Genomic DNA, 18,236 nt, shown 5'->3' with positions numbered 1-18,236 from the left:
GAGCCAACCATGTGACAGGCAGTGGACCACTGCGACATGGATGTGACTCATTCCCGAGGACGGGAGCACAGTCACCGCTGTTGCCAGAGGATCCAGGATAGCGAGCTTTGGTCGTTTGGACTTGGATGAGGTACCCGAGATGCCGTCCGACGAAGAGCCAGAGGAGGAATCAGACGAAGGCGAAGGCGTGCGATGCCGACGCTTTCGACGCTGCTTCCCGGGCATCCTGGGCGGAGGCGAAGGTGAAGACAGGAGAGTGGCCACCGGTGCTACCGGACCACGAGTCGTCGTCTTGGTGCGCGGGTTTACCACCGAGCGATCATGCATGATACGCTCCAATCCTGGGTCTCCGTCATGAGCGCGACGTGGATTATGACCTGCGGGTCTAGTGAGTCAAGGACCAGAACGGGAGAGAAGCCAGCGGGCTAGCGTACCTCCAGACGGAACGACCTGCGGGTCACCGGATGGCCGAGCGGCTCTGCCCTTCCCCTTCTCCAGTCGAGTAAAACGAGGAGGAGAGGGAGAGTGAGCACTGCAACCTGGGTATATGCGCCCTGGAGCGTCAGCAGCCGGAGGCTCCTGCGCTGCAGGTTGCACTGTGCGTGTCGAAACGTCGGGCGACGCCGTGAGCCGTCCAGCGGGACCAGCAACGGGCTCGTCTTCGCCACCACCATGCGTGGCCGAACGGTTATCATCAGTGTGGGTGTCGCGCACGAGAGGCTCGTGTGTGGCCTCCGGGTCGACAGAGGAGGGGCGGGTATCGCTGAACTGTCTAATCTCGTCCTCGTCGTCCTCGTCACCAGCGTCCTCGTCGCCACCGTGGTCCGAAAAATCCCCGAGAGGAGACGGTGCGCGCTGTGCCGCAAAGCGACCCCGAGCCCCCCGTCGTCGAGAGAGCAGTGTGTTCGCGTTTGACAGGTCCAGGGCCGGAATGCGAATGGGGCGCAGTCGTTCGGCGGGCGCGTTGGAAGATGTCATTGAGGTAGCCAGTGAGGATGGAATAGCCGAATGAATAACGGAGTGTGAGAGGAAGAGAGAAAAGAAGTGGGTTTCGTTCGAAAAAGAGTTCTTTGCAACTGCTACAAAGAACGATGTGTGGTGATGGTGGTAGCAAGAAGAGAAGCGGCGACCTTATTCGGTCGCCGCGCTTGCTCGAAAAGCCATCTCCGGGTCTTGCCGAGCCGGATACTTCACTGACAAAGAAAAATGCCTCATCGAGACGTACTGATTTCCACCGAGTCAACACTACTCGCAAGAACATTGCCGAAGCTTGTACGCACGAGGAATATCAAACACAGTCAAAATCGGCTCAAATGCTAAACCTGGCGTGAGGGCCTGGGCAGCATTCACAGAGTGCCAGTCAGCCGAAAATACCCAACCGAGACATGAAGAGAAGTTTCGCGCGGGCGGAGCTTTACCAACCTCAAGACCTCTCAGGCCAAGAACGGTCCCCCAACACCTCAAAACCAAGACCAGCCGTTTGCACCAGTCACGGACAGTGAATTGGAGGAAGCACACCACGAGGCAATCAACACTTCTGCTCCAGGTCGTAAAATGGGCTCGCACCAACAGCAGTTTCCGGTGACACGCTCAGACGTCCATCGAAGGACGAAAACCCATCAGGACTGGATCAGAGGATGGAGGAACAAAGGAAAAAAAACCGGATCGTTCTCTATTTCGAACCGAACCAAGGCTCAAGGCCGAAGTTCATGGAATTCGATAGGGAAGGCTTTGGAAGAGTACATTAGTGTACGAACCACGCGTTCTTAGGCAAGTATCGAAAAGCATTCCACCATCCCAAGAACCATGCGGCCAGGCATGTCGCATCAATACAAACTAGAAAACGTATGACGAGGCCTCCCGAGGGGAACTGTGTTGGGATCCAGATTTTGGAACGAGAGAAGGGGTCGAAGCACTAGCCCGATTTATGAGGCGTCTGGCGCATTCACCATAATTGGCCACTCACGTCAAGTCCCAGAGCCACCGGCCTTGGAGGATATCGGTGGCCATGAGGAGCTTCGGGACGAGGGGTGTTGATGATCGATGAGAGTCACAGCCGCCGCGCATGGAACCCGCTCAACCAATAAGTACCCCCTACACCCTACACTATCAGCTACATCTATGCAAAGGAGAGTGAAAGGAGGGCCGGTTGACTCGCGTGTCGCTACACGTTTTAGTCACTGTAATCTAAAGTTCTTTCCTTCTTAAATGCAGATTTACGACAGCCAGAGCTGTTAACGAAGTGCAACTTGAGCATCAATCACGTTCAGAAAAGAAAAAGCTCTTTTAACAATTGGCCAACTTTGTTACCTACAGCCTATCGATACAAGTAGCAGAAATACAACTCAAAGTAAAAACCACGGAACTTCGTAAAATGGATCGAGCACGCTCAGCTTTAGATACGCTTCACAGGAAACGTTTCATTTGGATTTTGATGAACTTGGATAAATACGCCACCATAGCGCTTGTTTCTTCACCGACAGGTCGTATAAGCTCGGCGGGTAAAGCAAAGCCATACTTTGTGACCAAGAACATCAAGACAGCTAACGGCGGCGGCGAGAAATGAAAACTCACTGTGCCCGTATCCCTCAAATGCGCGACATAAGTATATTTGATTCCGACTCGTTTGTACATCCAATCAATGAGGTTACCTGGAGCAGTGTACAGGTTGGAGCAGAGAGAACCGGCCTGTGTTTGGGGTTTAGAACAAGACGAAAGGAGACACGATATTGGGTCATTACCGCGAAGACTGTGCCGTGTACGTTTTTCAGACTCGCTATAGCTCCTTGTGCAGCTTCTGTCTGGTCTTCAAGGTCGGTAGGATAACGGTTGCAGCTATATGAAAAGGGAGTTGACACTACATGTCCGTCAAGTTAGAACCACATATTGGAAGGTTAATGTAGGCAACAACTCACACATCTGCCCATAAGCCCTCAATTCGATCAGTCCCACCAAATTTGGCAATGTTCCTACCCATGTAGCGATATTGTTCACCTCTGGAGACTCAAAAGCTCGATGGCCGGGGTACCAAAAAGAGCACGGATCAGCTGGGGGACGCTTGGATTTTTTCTTTTTAAGGAGCTCAGACGAGGACGAAGTAGGGTGGTTCATTTGAAGGGAGCCCTCCCCAACAGAGAACGGTTTCCACTTATATCCCCAATTTCTAATAGTAACAGATTGTATTAGAAGATGTCAACCCATATTCAATGTTCCATATATCACGTACCGGTTCATATCTAGCCCAACACATTTTTCTTTCGGTCCCATAACTTGGCGGTTCTTATACCAGAATCTATCTTCCTCCCATGTATATGTGTAGCCGTCCGGATTGGGACTGGGGATGATATAAAAGTCCTGTGGAACCGGCCAGGTTAGATGACTGGGGTTCGGAAGAGGAATGAACCCTTTACTGACATAGACGTCCAATATGGTTGCTAAAGATCGGGGTTCTGACGAATTAACTGCGAGCGAATGTGCAAGATAGAGCGAAGTCGACGTTGCAACCCACTGCCAATAAACATAGTAAGATTCACGATCGGAGTAGACACAATATTGCACCACCTTACCTCTCGAGCATGTTGCGCCCCAACGATGACAAAACCGAGCTTTTTGTTTGGGTCCAATTCGCGTTCCTTGCCCGGCTTGTCCCGTTTGGGTGGTTTAGGTTTCCTTTCATTGTCTTTACTGCGGTCATCCGGAGATCCCGATGTCAGCTTCAACGCATACATCTCTCGACCCAGGGCGCTGTGTCCCAATTCTACAACCTCGACCTTAGTTGGAAATATCTCGGCCAGCTGATGAATGAACGAGTTGATTTCATGAAGAGGATGATAAGCTGAGTGATAGGTAGTATTCGCAAGAGACGATAAGTCCCATTCGTCCATTTGGGAAGTTGTCGATGCATTGGCAGAAGGGATGTAAGAAACCTCGTGTGGAATGACTTGAAGAGCGTCCGGTAGCCCTCTCAAGATATTCTTGTCAAAAGGTTCAAATATGTGAGCTTGAGATAGGGAAAGATGCCAGATATCAAGTCCGTGCGCCTCTGCGAGTCCTACAACGTCAACCTTCGTTTGGATCAAGTTGAATTTATGCAATGCTCCAGTTTGTGCGCTTGTAGAGAGGAATGGACTTTGCTGGCCGTATGCACGCGCAGGAAGAGTCAATAAACCGAGAGAGCAAAACCATAGGCAATGCATATTCTTTGTGCTCGTGTTGAGACTCTGAAGGCAGGCTCCCCTGAACCCGTAGGTAAGAGCTTGAGTCAGGACGTGGGAGTTTTGGTCTACATATTACTGGCACACGACCTAGAATTAGCTCATGGAAACGGGAATAAATAAAATCGTTCATAACGAAAGTTAGATACGAGCGAGTGAATAACGAAAGCCATAAAGCATAAGTAGACTTGGAGATGGTGAGAGATTGGGATATGAGGAAAAAATACATGCTACGAACTTGTGATTGCGTCAATTAGGTTTGTGATATGGGCGGTGGCAGAAAAAAAAAACTGGTGATAACGACAGGAGTGGGAAGAACGTACAACATGATATGCTGTAAAGAAATACAAGGATGCCAAATTATCGAAAGAAAGAAACGAAAGCAAAACGACGAAACTCAAGGGGAAACCATACGGAAGTCGAGTGACGAGGAAGCATGGTGAAGTACATGCGGAGATCAGATTCAGAAACTGAATGACATCCGATTGCCACAAGTATGCAGATGGCCCTCCTGCATGAGGAAAATCTTGAAGACTACATCGACATTCCTCTTCTCAATTGCACTTACTCACTTCCCGCTCAATCCCCTTCCACTCCCCAACTCCAACCTCCCAATAACCTCTTGGGATCCTTGCTCAGAATCTCCACCACCGGATTCCGATTGGATGTTGAATTGTAATTGATTATGCAAAGGGCTCCCAGTACTACCTATACCGCTTCCACGATATGCCCCAGTAGATGGAGACACAGGCGACGATAACGCTGGCGCCGATGATTGCTGGCCTAAAAAATCCAACGATGGAGGTGGTTTCTCCATGACACGCGAGGTTCTTGCACCAAGACCCTCAAGACTGGCCAAAAATACTTCATTCATCCTCTTCAACTTCTCGTCCACCTCTATTTCACTTGTCAACATCGGTCCTGACCCCGCCGGAGGAGATGACGGCGTAGGCCCCACAACACCGGTACCTGGATGGGCGACATCAGCCTCTGAGGTGGGTCGTATTGTTGCTGCACCAATGGTAGTCCCAGATCCAGATCCGGTAGAGCTGATAGTACTGGACTGACGCCTAGGCCCCGAGCTCGAGAAGGATGGCGGTAAATCTCCTCTCCGGTCCTTTTCATGTTCGTGTTCTCTAACGGTCCTTTCATTGTCATCGCTTTCCATCAATTCCTTATTCGCGTTCGAGTTGTCTTGATCCTTGTCCACGTCAACCGACAAATCACAAGAATGCGTGTCCTCATTCCCCCCCTTGACAAGACTTCTCGACCTTCCGATCAACGGTTTTCTTGCATCGATATCTTGAACAAACACCGAGATGTCGTCATCATCTGTCGTGGTCCCAAGGAAAGAAGAGCTCTGTGAACGAGAACTCAATCAGGTATAGGACAAAGAAGAAGAATGGATGAGACGACATACCCCTTGACCATCACCTCTTGCACCCGCCACCACAGTAGTGCTCCTTATACTCGTTTGCCCCAGACTGCTCGTTCGACTATGCGCCGGTGCAAGCTCTCTCAGTTGCATTCTTGGACTTGGACTTGCTTCTCCACTGACAGCAACTGGTCCACTTCCAGCAGATCCACCGGAACCCGTGGAACCAACGGAATACCGGTGCCCAAAGGAAGAGGAGTATCTCTTACGCGGTGGCACAGGTATCTCACCCCCAACTCCACCTCCAACGCTGCCAACACCAGTGCCCCCACCACCTCGGTCACTCAGGCTTGAGGGCGCAAACGGTGGAGACGGCCGGCTTCCCCCAACACCACTTCCAACGCTGCTTCCAGGAGCGGGCGAATGCGGCGGTGGTCCTACAATTGCGCTTCCAGTAGCACTACCACTACTACTACCTGGCCCACTAACACGAAAGAAATTCGGTAAGGATGGTAGACCTGTGGAGCTCATTGGCGACCCTTCGACAGCACCAACCTGATTTCTCAATGACGACGAGAACGAAGAAGGAGATCCACCGGTACCAACGAGACCTAGGCTACTTGAACTGTTCCCACCAGTACGATCGACGAGCGTTCCCGACTTGAATGGGTTAACAGGGCTAAGCCCCGGTCTCCGTACAGATATCGGGGATGTTTGAGATGTAGCTCCGGGGGTCAAACCGGTTTGCAGCGGGGGAATAGAACCCGAGGAGGATGGGAATGGTTGAGAAGAGGTCGAGGTCGTCGAGATGGCACTGGGAAGGTTTGTATCAGACACCATGGGACGCTGTAAGGATTCTTTGCGGAGTCTGGCTGCAGAAAGGAGAGATGTGGTAGTCGTGGTAGAAGTCGTCGTCGTAGCGCGAGTGATAGGGAATACCCTTTGTGTCGATGGCAGAGGAGGGGATGAAGACGTATAATGCATTTGCGCTGTTTGTGTAGGAAGCACAAATCGATCAGCGATGGCATCCGCATCCTCCGGTGAAAGTTGTGAAGCTGGTCGGGATGAAGTAGAAGGAAGCCTCGAAGTCGGACGCGAAATCTCTCTCGGCGGGGAAAGTGGTAGCGACGTACGCATGGGCAGACTACCTGGAGAGCCCTCATGCGTGGAGAGCAGGGAATCGCGCTGTTGATTCTTGACCAAAGTGGGCGTGAATTCTGGACCGACATCGAGCGACATGAAATTGGAACTAAGGAGGCTTTCTAGTTCATCCACCTTGAAGTTAGGCGTGGAGAGGTAAGTGGATGTCAGGGTAAGAGTTCCCATAGGTAAAGGGACTGATGGAAACGAATGAGCGCTTGTACTCAATGGAGGGCATGATGAAGATGGCGGAACATCTAGACGCACAAGTAACAATAAGATGAATGGAATGTGAATGAATGTGTTTTCACAAGCGTCACCCACCGAATTCGAGAATCCTGTCATTGACAGCTTCACGCACACGAACTTGAACACCTAAACCATTTCCACGATTGATCTGTGCCATGCCCCGCCTCCGTAGGCGCTTACAGAGTTTCCATGCGGGTAAAATGCGCAAAAGGCTGTAGAGGCTCCTGAACAAGGGTATACCGTGCTTGTAGATGGTGGGTAGAGCTACATGCACGTGTTCTTCCGCGTCAAGAGAGTCATGATGGTCGCGAGGTGTAAAAGCGAGCACCCAACGTTCGAGTAAGATGGACTTGGGAGTTGGGGTGACGCGCACTCTGGATGAATCTGGAGCTTGATATACAAGGACTTGATTATTCGTCAACTCTGGGATGGTAAGAAGAACCTGAATCTCGAGAGGTGGTGGCGAAGCAGAAGAAAGAGATTTGTACGGTTCCCTGGCGTCTCTGGTGAAGAGATCAGAGTCTGGGGTCTCCAAGTTGAACTACAAATGGAAATAACGGATAGGAGTCAAAGCCACTAAGCTACATGACAGGAGACGTACCCATTTGTCGATCTTCGAGTTCAGGTTAGTTTCCGTGATATTGATATTCCTGGCATCGTTGACGACGTAGAAGAGCTTGGTGTAGAAATGTAGGGCTATCTGGTCTGCCTTCTGGGTATCATTTGACATGATACGAAACGAGAAAGAAAGAAACGAAGACGCTGAGACGAATAGCCAGGGATTAAGCCGTGCAGGGCATTTGGAATATAAGGCAATCTATGGTGAGAGTGCTCGTGCTGAACAGCAGGTAGTGGTATGATGTATGAAAGCGCCTATCTCGTCAGTGTCACCCTGGGGCCGAATACTATGTTTGATCGGAGTTCCGTTGCCAAAATAGTCCATCTCAAGTCCGATGCGCCCCGAAGGCCGGGAGCCTGCAGGGTTCACTACCCCGCCTCTGTGTGATTGGTGGACGGTAGCGCTACCGCTGCTTTCGAGTCATGTACAACACGTTGCAAGACTCGAGCTCAGAAAACCATCTTCTGATTTCACACAACGGCGCTAACATGTCACCAATGATGGCGATTACCATTCCCAGAATAGAAACTAGAATACAGTGGGAAACATATGTTATATGACCTAGGCCTTTTCCAACTGCCCTTGTGGAATAAAGTCTTTACACATCGTTCCCGTGGCCAACGAATTCAATTCATCTTCCTGTGCATCCAGCTTCCTGAAGAACAACCAGAACCCAATGCCTGTCACAGTCGCAATGATGGCTGCTGATCCATAGTTCCAGATGAGAAAAGGATCCACAACGAGTGCTATCGAAGAAATCAGCATCAAGTTCGATCCAAGTAACATAAGAAGATATGTCGTACGGAGGAAGGCTTGCGACAAAGCCGCTCCTAATGCACTCGTGAACAAGAAGATGGACATGACCAGCGAACGCATGTTCTTTGGTGCTTTCATGTACGCGTATTCCAAACCAGTAATGGAGCCTAGGATTTCACTCAGAGCGATAAGAACGTAGCTATCAGAGCGAAGAAAGTTATGAGTCAACGAGAAAGGTAAGTGATACTATTTTTATACTCACGAGCCGGTCTGAATCCAAACATTGAGAGGTGAGGGAGTGTTGTAACAAGCCTTGGAATTGGCGGCGTAACCGCAGGGACTAGTCTATTGCAAAACCAACCGTTTCACTCTTCAGGAACGACTCGAGCCGTGATCAAACTCACTTCGTAAATATAATACTGCACGACTGCTGCCCAGACCATCGCCGCCGCCCCGGTGAGAAAACCACCCGTCATCTTCTTGAGGGCCGTGAAATTGATTCCCCAACGACGCAAAGCGGGATAGACCTGATCAACGAAGATTAGAAAGCAACTTTTGACGCATTAAAATTTAATAGCGTAAAACGGTACTCACAAACCAGTCACAAATCGGAATCGCAATGATCAACGTGAATGGGTTCAAGTTCGATAGAACGTCATTGGGCAACCCGTGGGTGCTCAATGTTGCAGCTTGGGATGTCAAGTTGTGGTTGATCTGTCCATAGCAGAGCCCTATTCACGAAAACATCAACATAACGGATAGGATAGGACGAGGGATTGGAAAAAAAAAAGACTTACAGAATACCGGGTACCATGTAAAGACGGAACAGGCCTTCAGACCGCGTCTAACTTCGTCCACCCACGCATCATCAAACGTCATCCAGTTCTGCACTTCTCGTTGATGACTCGGTTTCGCGTTTTCCCAGAAGTCATCGGAAGTTAGATTATTGTAGGTCCGAACTGGGTTGAGACTCCATCTACCTCTCGAAGCAAATATCCAAAGACGAAGCGCAGTCGCAAGGACAGATCCTGTAGGAGGTGAACGAATATATTTGTGGCGACTGAAGAAAAGAATGGCCGGACAGGCCATAAAAACGAAAGTGGGCAGCGTAAACGATAGCCAAAACCCAACATACTGTACAATGGCCCGGTCAGCGTAGAACGAAAGAGGAACGACTGAAATAATGTCATACTTTCTCGGCGTAAGTCATGCCAATCTGCCCGACGAGTGACCCAATATTGGTGAACAGGTAGAAATACTGTATTTGGCCTCAGTAATTTAGAAAAAAAAAATCCATGAAGATATCGGCGTTACCATATAAACTCGAGCAACCGTTTGAGCTGGATCAACGATAACACGCTCGCCTGATGGCTCGGTAATAACGAAGAGTTTCGTTCGTCGGTATTGTTCAGCGATCAACGGGGAAATGTTTGCTTTAAAAAACCCAGTACCTGTATGGAAAATATCAGCATTGTCCGTGGTCGGAACCGGAAGGAATAATCACACACCTAGGCCGGTTATAATCATACCCAGTACGAACACACCAATAGCACTTGACTTTTCGATAACTCCCGGGATAGCAGAAATGATAAGAATGATGTGGCCAACCATGGCAATCGCGATACCGACATAGAGAGTGTTGAATCGGCCTAGATAGGTATCGGCAACATATCCTCCCAGTAACGGCGTCGTGTAGGCCCAGAACTGGTAGAATGTATTCAACCCAGTGGACGTCTGTTGATCTCTTCCCAGAGCACCAGACTGGCCATTGGCACCTCCTGCCCCCGTACGTGAACCTGGAGGAAGGGGATGTTGAATGAAGTTCGTCTGTTGATCTATCGTTAGCCGTCAAACCGGGAAAATGGTTGTTTTTATCCTACAAAAACGATGACAGATCCGTAGTACTGCAAAAACGGAGTAAGTCCGAGTCGAGGTCGTTGTAAGAAGGGGGGGGTCAATGTACGTACGGAGAATCGTTCAGCCATCTCCACAAGTGCGATTACTGGAGAAGGGGGTAGAAAAATGTTTGCAGAAAAATGTGAACACTGTCGAAAACGTACGATATGCGTTCCATGGTATTTTATCGGAGACACGCCTGAGAGTTATCTTTTCCTCCTTGGTTGGGGATTCCAGTCCGTCATGGATCCCGTCCGACTCGTAGAGGTTGTCATTAGACGAGTCACCGGTTTCGAGGGGATATTCATTTTTTAGCGCATCCTCCCTGTGTGCGACTTCGGGTCGCGCAGCCTGTAGACTAGCCATGGTGACCAGCTGGGCCGTACAGGTCTATTGGAAGGTTTTATAGTCACTGATAGCTTGGAATATTAGATCCGGATTCCTGAAAGAGTCGCGGGAAGTTGTGGGACGGTCACATTCATGATGCCAAGTTGTCGAGCAGAGCTTGGACTGAGGAAGCATAGAGGGCGGCCGTATCCCAAGAGTTTCCGTGTATTAACCAAGATTCCTTGCCAAACTGTACTGAACCATTTCAAAGAGGTAAAAGCTAAGGACGAACCTTAGTTTCTACTAGGTCTAATGCGATCTTTATCCTGAAAGTCCGTGGACAGACCACACCTTCCACGAGTGGTTCAGAAAAAACCTACTTCGCCGTGGGCAAGGCCCAGCCCAGTTCGACCGATCGTTATCTCTCGCAGAGGCAGATTTTCATCATCCCTGCAATAGTCCAGGGAAGGGCGGAAAGAACGAAATTTGTGCATATGCTTCTTGTCGGTGGAGGGGAGGGTGTTCTCGGCAGTCTGGGCGTAGGCTAGATGCCATAACAGTCGAATCTTGGCAAATCTACACTCAAAACAACTTCAACAAGCCTGAAGGATCAGGGATACGTGGGTCACATTGAAAGTGCACCTCACCTCACCGCAACGATTGACGCAGCCATAATCAACCAAACCAATGATTCACAATCGTGAAACTTGCACGCCGTCTGACGGTGACATTGAGGGCTGGTGGAGTACGTTTTGAACGAATTTTGAGGACGTCAATGCGAATTGCGATGTTACTCATGTGCAGATAAATAGGTCTTTCACTTGGGGAATCCAGAGGACAAGGAAAACGTTAACCAACCATCTAAGTGCCATGTGACGAATGGCATGAGAGCCATTCAAACAATAACACGAATTAAGGAGACAATAATCATCGAATTACACTCGTGTACATAATTTTCATCTTTGTAGCAACTCCTGTACAACGTCTATAGCTAAATGGTACAATAAGCAAAATCTAATCCCATGCTCCACCAGAGTATGATCACGCAGAAAGCTTCTTGCGAAGGAGGTTTTTCAGAGTTTCACCATCCTCTGCGAATTTTTTAATGCCCTCATGGAGCTTGTCGAACGCCATCTGGTCTTGCAACAGAGCCCAGCGGAATTCAGGCTCGTTGTCAATGAAGCTGACCTTTTCGATGGGATCGGCTTTTGCGGCTACAAGGAAGACCATGTAAGTATGCAAATTCACCACTCAAAGGCTGATAGATACTACACACCTGCGGCAGCATCGAGTTTCTTAGGCAGCTGTTCGTTCGACTTCTTCAGTTCTTCAAGGAGTGATGGGGAGATGGTGAGGAAGTCAACACCAGCGAGAGCCTTGATCTCTCCAACCTGCTCGAAATCGGGATTTAGAAAATAGCACAGTCATATATTTCTTTACTGACGTTACGGAAAGAAGCACCCATGACGATGGTCTTGTAGCCATGCTGCTTGTAATAGTTGAAGATTCTCTTCACAGACTGGACACCAGGGTCCTCATCACCCTCGTAGTTTTTGCCTGTGTTCTTCTTGTGCCAATCAAGAATCTATGAATACCACGTTGGTGAGTTGAAACGCTCAATAAAGCTAAGAATACTCACTCGGCCGACGAACGGTGAGATCAGAGTGACTCCTGCTTCAGCGCAAGCAACTGCCTGTCCGAAACCGAACAAGAGAGTGAGGTTACAGTGAATGCCTTCATCCCGCTCGAGTTCACGGGCGGCCTGAATACCCTCCCAGGTCGAGGCAATCTTGATCAATACGCGCTCCTTCTTGATTCCGACGGAACTGTAGAGAGCAATGAGTTCCTTGGCCTAAACGATGGGGAAGATTACTGTCAATGGTTCACAGTCGAGTCGTGGGGCAATCCCAACTCGCCTTAGCTTTAGTGGCTTCCTTGTCGAATGACAATCGTGCATCGACCTCTGTGGAGACACGACCGGGAATGATGGCAAGGATCTCCTTGCCAAATTCGATCAACTAGCAGGATTCGAGGTCAGACTCAATTTTAAATAAAAAGGTTTTTAGATGTACCAATCGGTCCATGGCAGCATTGACCTGTTTGTCAAGAGACCCTCCACCTTCTTTGGCAATATTGACAGCCGAATCGATGAGACGGGCGTAACCAGTCTTATTCGCAGCTGCGAGAATGAGAGAGGGATTCGTAGTGGCATCCTATCACTCTGTAAATCTAATGCATCTCAATACCTGACGGGAGCATACCTGTGGCTTGTAGACGTCGATGGCTATTGTCGATCGCGATCAGCTGTAGTTAGCACATCGTGACTAGATCGCGACGAGAAGGACGACTTACTTTCAAAGTCACCGGAGTCCGATACAACGACAGTACCAGTTTGCTTGAGATAATCGAGTGAGGTGGTCATGTTGATGATGGTTCAAAGAACGATTCGCTAGTGGTTACAAAGCGATGACACTCTTAAATAAGGGAGGATTTAGGAGCGGGCCGTTTCACTCCGTTCTACTCCGAGCTACAAGTCCGGGTTCCCCCTAGGGCCAATCCTAGGCCACGGCCGTCCTTCGAAATACTTAACAGGTTGCCTGTTAAGTCGGTTCATTGATTATTCGGCTGTTTGCATCATGCATCATGATCCATAGTTCATCTCGAGTCCATAAATGCACAATGCATCTTGCCATCTCCCATCATGTCGGAAAAAGAAAATTCGGAGTACAAACAATCCAGTGCGAAAAATGGCGAACCCGAGGATGCTTCTGATGCTGGTCGTTCCCGAGAGCCTCAGACTAACGAAAAATCTCTGTTAAAGACCATCAAGAATCATGTTCCTTCGTGGATTACGACCAACTGTACTTCGCCTCGTTCGCTCAAAGTATTTTTGAGATGCTGGCTGGCGTCCTGGGTCGGCTTTGTTGTTATCCTACCTAACGCATCGCTGAACACGTTGGGAACTTCGTGAGTGTTGTTCAATGTGGGATTGTGTTCGAAGCGGCTGAACCTTGCCACAGGGCCTTCTTTACTTCGTTAGCGGGCGTTTTTCTTCCTCCCAATATGCCGGTTCAACTTTTCATCTTCGTATGTTCCCCATCTTCAAGTTTTCAGGATTCGCTGAAAAACTAGCCTCGAACAGATGATAGCAACCCTAATTGGCGGCATGCTGTTGGGCTGGGGAATTGGTGCTGCAGCCACACGTGCAGCCAACGCGGCCCGCAGTATGGCACAGTTGCAAGCTGCCACTATCCAGGTTCAGCAAATGTGGGTGAATCGGAGATTTGGCCTGTTGTTCGTTCACAAATATCAAGTCTTATAGGATAAGCTCCAATCCGGCTTTACAAGCGAATCCCGCAGCTCAGACTATGGCGATCTTTGATGGGGCTTTCCTCGATATTCGGTGAGAGCACATTTTATTTTGGTTGGTCGCTGTTCAGGCTTGACAGAGTAATCGTTCTCCAGTGTCTCAGTGGTGTACGGTTGTTTTCTTGGTTTCGGCGCTTTCATCTTCGGCCTACTGCGAGCGTATGCTCCGAAACTCGTTTTTCTCAGCATTTTCGGGACAATCGGAATAGATATCTTCTGCGTGAGTGGCCTCAGCCGGAGCAATCTCGTCTTGTCACTCACCTTCTTCACAGACACTGGGACCTCTATTCCCGGCCCCTCGATTCACGCTCCTTAATTCAACCTTGACTGCTGTGGGATGTTATGGTGCTATTGCAGTTATCGCTACTATCTGCATCTTCCCAGAAACGATGTGTTACTCCTACTTGACATCCATATGTCAACAATTAGATCGCGTCGAGAGTATTATATCGCTTCAAGACGATGTCTTGAAGTCCTCTCCCGTTCAACTAGGTATTTCTTCAAGTGCTATCACCACCAAGGCAAAGGGCTTGCGAGCGGTGTTAGTTGGCACGCAAAAGCAACGTGAGCTTTCCTTCGTCCCCACGAAGGGTAACTTGGTAATAACAATCTGTGTCAGTGTTGAACTCTGCTGGATTTGTCTCGCTGGAGTTCAGCTGGGGTCGATGGAGCAGCGATGATGTTAAGGAACTCCTTGAACCATTGCTTGGTCTAGCTTCTCGCACCGGTTGGTGGTTTTGCCTTCATCTCTTCATCGATTTGTTTTAACTTGAAGGTCAGCCGGTTTCTACACCTTTCACACCATGGTTGGGAAGAGGGCCACTGTTGTTGAGGACTTTTCAGATCCCAGTCCCGTTTCTACCCGTACTAATAATTCGGATACCCCAACACATAACGATACCTACCTTCTCCGACAAATCATCCAGTCTAACGCCAACATGGAAGACCAGTATAATGTTCGCATCACAGACATGCTTCCTCTTCTAGATCGGTCGACATCTGCTTTGCGCCGAGCCTGCATCGAAGGCGTTGACTGTATGCGAAGAAACCTAGAGAACATCAATAACTACCGATGGACGCGTGTCCCAAGCATCGATAAGGCGTTGCGTGAAGAACTTGACGGCGCTATCAAACATCTCCGTGAGGAGCTTACAAATTTCAAGACTACTGACCGGATGATTCTCCTCGAACCCTATATGTCGTTCCTCAACAGCGAAACATTAGAAAAGGACCGTGATTCATTTCCAGTTCGGAACCTCTTCCTTTCATACGTATTTGGATCAAACTTGATTGCGGTGAGCGAGAGCACTATGGTCCTCATGCAATTGGTCAGCAGAACCTTGGCAAAACGAGACCGGAACAGGTTGTGGGCACCGAAGGGCTTACGAAAACTGGGTACCTTACTCAGACAAAAAGACGACGATGACATCGCAGTCACTGGTGAGGATGCAACATCAAGCGTATCCCAGATGGGTGATATCAAAGATTACAGTGGGCAAAGCCTTTATAATCTCTGTCGGTGACTGAACACCTTTGTTAGGGAGGGATCCGGACAGCGCTCCTCCAACGAATGTTGTACAAAGGTTTATGAATAGCATCCATTCATTATATCATTGGAGCAGCACCGCTGAAGCAATGGCAAGTTTTAAGGCTTTTATCAGTTCTTGTCAACCATCTCAGCCTATGTATGACAGTTTGTATTCAAGTACACTTTCATCAGTGTGATCCTTTGGCTTCCCGCAGTCCTGAAGCGGTCAGCGCGTAAGTCATCTCGCCTCGATTTCAGGCGACCCAGATCCATTGCCTCTGACTTACTTCTGTTTCCCAAGGTTTCTACTACGTACAGAAGGGCTTATGGTAAGTCTTGATTGTTCGACCTACGCGTATCATGTACCGACCTAGCTTCGAAGGGCGCTTATCATGGCTCAGACAACCATGAACATATACGCCTCTGATCAAATTTTCAATCTTATTACTCGTTTGATGGGGACTGCCATTGGACTGGTCCTAGGCCTGGCCGCCTGGTACATGGGTGATTACAATGTCTTTTTTTTTTGTTTTGCTAAGGCTTACTTGGGACTCGGCAGGAAACGGACATGGCATTGGAAATCCATACGGGATTGCAGCGACCGTGGGCTTGTGGAATATCCCTTTGGTTTTCCTGCGTGTCTATGCGCCACCGCAATATCTTGCCGGTGTTCTTCTTGCCTGCGTAAGCCCAGATCTTTCCATCCCGAGGCTTCATTATACAAACTTAACTATTCTATTATGTACAGGCTACGTACACTTTGATTGTCGGATACTCGTGGGTAGACGGACATATTCCCTCTTACGGGTCACCTGGCAAGTATTCACTTTACAGTAGACATGCCAGTCTAATGGATGTCCATCAGGTATTGGATGGGACGTAGCGTGGAGGCGCTTTGTGCTTGTTTCGATCGGTAAATGAATATATTCTGTGTTGCGGCTGTGCGGGTGCTGAATCTGAATCTAGGGTCCGGGGCGTCGTTCGTTATGATGATGCTGCCCCCGAAATCAGGTCGTAAAGCTGTCAGACGGCGAAATGCTTCACTTGTTGGAGCCATATCCAATCTTTACGCTTTTCTTATCGCGACCTGGATATCAGACAACACCCTAGCTGAACAGGATACCGGTGATGGTGACGGTAACAACTACGAGCATGATCGTCCCTCTGTATTCTGGATCAAAGAGTTTAGGGAACGTTTGTTTAGCCTTGCGGAGGAAGTCAATGCCATCAGAGGATTTACGGCACTGGCAAAGTGGGAAGGAAACATACGTGGGAGGTGGCCAGCGGAAGATTATCATGCCTTGATCGAGATTCAGGCAGATATGATTTCTCCTCTTGCACAGGTACGGTGATTCCCTCCGCTCTCAGCGGCCCCTGTTTCACACGTTCTCTATTACATAGTTGGCAAATGCCCTTTTCCAGATGAATGACGAATGGCGCTTACAGTTTCTGCACTGCACCAGAGTTCTCAACCCAAATTTTGTGAGTTCTGTAGCCGTTGATATCACTAAACCTCATCATGATTACAGATCACCGAAGTGATAGGAGTTTTCTCCGCGGTGTCCCAGTCCCTTAATGCGGGAGAGCCGCTCGCTGAAGTTTTACCTCAAAGACTAGTTGGACGGTTTTTCTACCACCAACACAGCCACCAACATGCTCATCGCAATTCTACAAGCAAGGAATATGATATTATCGCAATCGACCAAGTAACTTCGTTGAATTATATGTATTACGCCACGGGTATCGTCGCTGTGTTCCAACTACTAGAGGTTTGTTTTCCGAATCAATGTTCATTCGCCTTGTTTGACTGATCTGCACTGCGTAGTGTCTGGACGAGCTCCATCGCATCACCAAAAGGATTTGCGGCGTGGTCCCGTTGAAGGGATTTGTGAATTGGAGGGATCAGTTTGACCGTTCTCATACCTTTGTCTAGATTCCGCACTCGCCTTTGAATCATGAACAAAATAATTTGTAAGCGAGCGGCTGCATAGAAGACGGCATCCTCACTCGCGGCTTCTGCAACATCAAGTTTGAATCAAAGTCGATAGTTGGAAGCTGTTAGTAGGCGGTTGAAGTTGTTGAGCATAATGACGCGAACACGATATGATGTGTACGTAGTGTAAACTCGGTTCGTCAAATGTGTGCTCATTTGTCAAAGCACCGTGACAAATGATTTGGCCTCTTAACAGTGTTCTGTCCCTGATAAATTCGCCGGTGACTGTTACATTTGGAACAGAACTATTGATCTCACTTGACATGTCCGGCATTCTAAACCAGATGGAGTCTTTCAACCGTTTGAAGGGTGTTGAAAACACCGGCAAGCACTGTCCCGCCTATTGGTGAGCGTACGCGAGTCATCAAACCATTGCAAAACGGCCGATGTTAACTCAGGTGCAGAAGGAGACAAAACGTGAAAATCAAAAACAAGTTCATACCTCACCTCAACTTCGACTACAACGTTATGTGGCTATAAGTCGCTGAGTCCTTTGGACGGTTGGATCACCACTCAATCTTGACCTTGCCTAAATTTCGTTTCGCTTTCAATACTAAGCTGCTTCTGAAGTCCTCCTCACAACGACGAAGTCCTTTCAATCAACTGTATCACTCTATACACCAGGACGCGCATAACCAACTGCAAATTTCATGAGTGTATTCACAATGAAATTCTGTGGCGGAATGCTCAAGTGGGTCCAAGGCCATAATCAGGCACTTCGAAACCCGGATCAAATTGCAAGTCGGAACCTGACTCTGAATCGCATGTCC

The 18,236-nt window shown here is 48.8% G+C and overlaps 5 protein-coding genes across 5 annotated transcripts; 1 reads left to right on the top strand and 4 right to left on the bottom strand.

Annotated features, from left to right (window-relative positions):
- Window positions 1–2,406: 2,406 nt before the first annotated feature.
- E1B28_005803 (uncharacterized protein) lies at window positions 2,407–4,196 on the bottom strand (the record flags this gene model as incomplete). Its single annotated transcript, XM_043150392.1, has 7 exons — window positions 2,407–2,517; window positions 2,575–2,688; window positions 2,742–2,857; window positions 2,916–3,163; window positions 3,227–3,354; window positions 3,415–3,507; window positions 3,567–4,196. 7 exons carry the CDS (start codon window positions 4,194–4,196, stop codon window positions 2,407–2,409), a joined length of 1,440 nt encoding a protein of 479 aa, XP_043011479.1.
- A 586-nt stretch (window positions 4,197–4,782) lies between these two features.
- On the bottom strand, window positions 4,783–7,708 carry E1B28_005802 (uncharacterized protein; the record flags this gene model as incomplete). Its single annotated transcript, XM_043150391.1, has 4 exons — window positions 4,783–5,574; window positions 5,635–6,986; window positions 7,054–7,519; window positions 7,580–7,708. 4 exons carry the CDS (start codon window positions 7,706–7,708, stop codon window positions 4,783–4,785), a joined length of 2,739 nt encoding a protein of 912 aa, XP_043011478.1.
- A 450-nt stretch (window positions 7,709–8,158) lies between these two features.
- E1B28_005801 (uncharacterized protein) lies at window positions 8,159–10,615 on the bottom strand (the record flags this gene model as incomplete). The annotated part of the gene is made up of 12 exons (XM_043150390.1): window positions 8,159–8,343; window positions 8,401–8,552; window positions 8,616–8,698; window positions 8,758–8,880; window positions 8,948–9,084; window positions 9,151–9,487; window positions 9,546–9,611; window positions 9,668–9,804; window positions 9,862–10,180; window positions 10,234–10,257; window positions 10,321–10,355; window positions 10,414–10,615. 12 exons carry the CDS (start codon window positions 10,613–10,615, stop codon window positions 8,159–8,161), a joined length of 1,800 nt encoding a protein of 599 aa, XP_043011477.1.
- Window positions 10,616–11,448: 833 nt separating this feature from the next.
- On the bottom strand, window positions 11,449–13,027 carry TAL1 (sedoheptulose-7-phosphate:D-glyceraldehyde-3- phosphate transaldolase). The gene is made up of 7 exons (XM_043150389.1): window positions 12,929–13,027; window positions 12,838–12,860; window positions 12,649–12,789; window positions 12,493–12,594; window positions 12,216–12,428; window positions 11,853–12,161; window positions 11,449–11,790 (listed from the first exon to the last, which is right to left on the bottom strand). The coding sequence occupies exons 1-6, from the start codon at window positions 12,996–12,998 to the stop codon at window positions 11,985–11,987; spliced, it is 726 nt and encodes a 241-aa protein (XP_043011476.1). The 5' UTR covers window positions 12,999–13,027; the 3' UTR covers window positions 11,449–11,790; window positions 11,853–11,984.
- Window positions 13,028–13,096: 69 nt separating this feature from the next.
- Window positions 13,097–18,236, top strand: E1B28_005799 (uncharacterized protein). The gene is made up of 21 exons (XM_043150388.1): window positions 13,097–13,543; window positions 13,597–13,663; window positions 13,719–13,843; window positions 13,899–13,979; window positions 14,042–14,165; window positions 14,218–14,509; window positions 14,565–14,672; window positions 14,726–15,436; window positions 15,486–15,583; window positions 15,640–15,706; window positions 15,775–15,802; window positions 15,856–15,977; window positions 16,033–16,157; window positions 16,222–16,288; window positions 16,339–16,386; window positions 16,440–16,816; window positions 16,875–16,955; window positions 17,003–17,242; window positions 17,299–17,583; window positions 17,632–17,812; window positions 17,871–18,236. Exons 1-19 carry the CDS (start codon window positions 13,278–13,280, stop codon window positions 17,404–17,406), a joined length of 3,135 nt encoding a protein of 1,044 aa, XP_043011475.1. The 5' UTR covers window positions 13,097–13,277; the 3' UTR covers window positions 17,407–17,583; window positions 17,632–17,812; window positions 17,871–18,236.

Source organism: Marasmius oreades, chromosome 3 (genome assembly GCF_018924745.1).
Source record: "Marasmius oreades isolate 03SP1 chromosome 3, whole genome shotgun sequence".
In the NCBI taxonomy this organism is placed as follows: Eukaryota; Fungi; Basidiomycota; class Agaricomycetes; order Agaricales; family Marasmiaceae; genus Marasmius; species Marasmius oreades.
This window is presented reverse-complemented; position numbering and strand designations above follow the sequence as displayed.

Excerpts from the sequence above, each read along its gene's own strand:
- TAL1 (XM_043150389.1), bottom strand. The coding sequence starts at position 12,998 with ATGACCACCTCACTCGATTATCTCAAGCAAACTGGTACTGTCGTTGTA. Across the intron at positions 12,790-12,837 it reads TCGACGTCTACAAGCCACAG|GATGCCACTACGAATCCCTC; the intron begins GTATGCTCCCGT and ends ACAGAGTGATAG. Across the intron at positions 12,429-12,492 it reads AGGAAGCCACTAAAGCTAAG|GCCAAGGAACTCATTGCTCT; the intron begins GCGAGTTGGGAT and ends CCCATCGTTTAG.
- E1B28_005799 (XM_043150388.1), top strand. The coding sequence starts at position 13,278 with ATGTCGGAAAAAGAAAATTCGGAGTACAAACAATCCAGTGCGAAAAAT. Across the intron at positions 14,510-14,564 it reads AGTTGGCACGCAAAAGCAAC|TGTTGAACTCTGCTGGATTT; the intron begins GTGAGCTTTCCT and ends AATCTGTGTCAG. Across the intron at positions 15,707-15,774 it reads AGTCCTGAAGCGGTCAGCGC|GTTTCTACTACGTACAGAAG; the intron begins GTAAGTCATCTC and ends CTGTTTCCCAAG.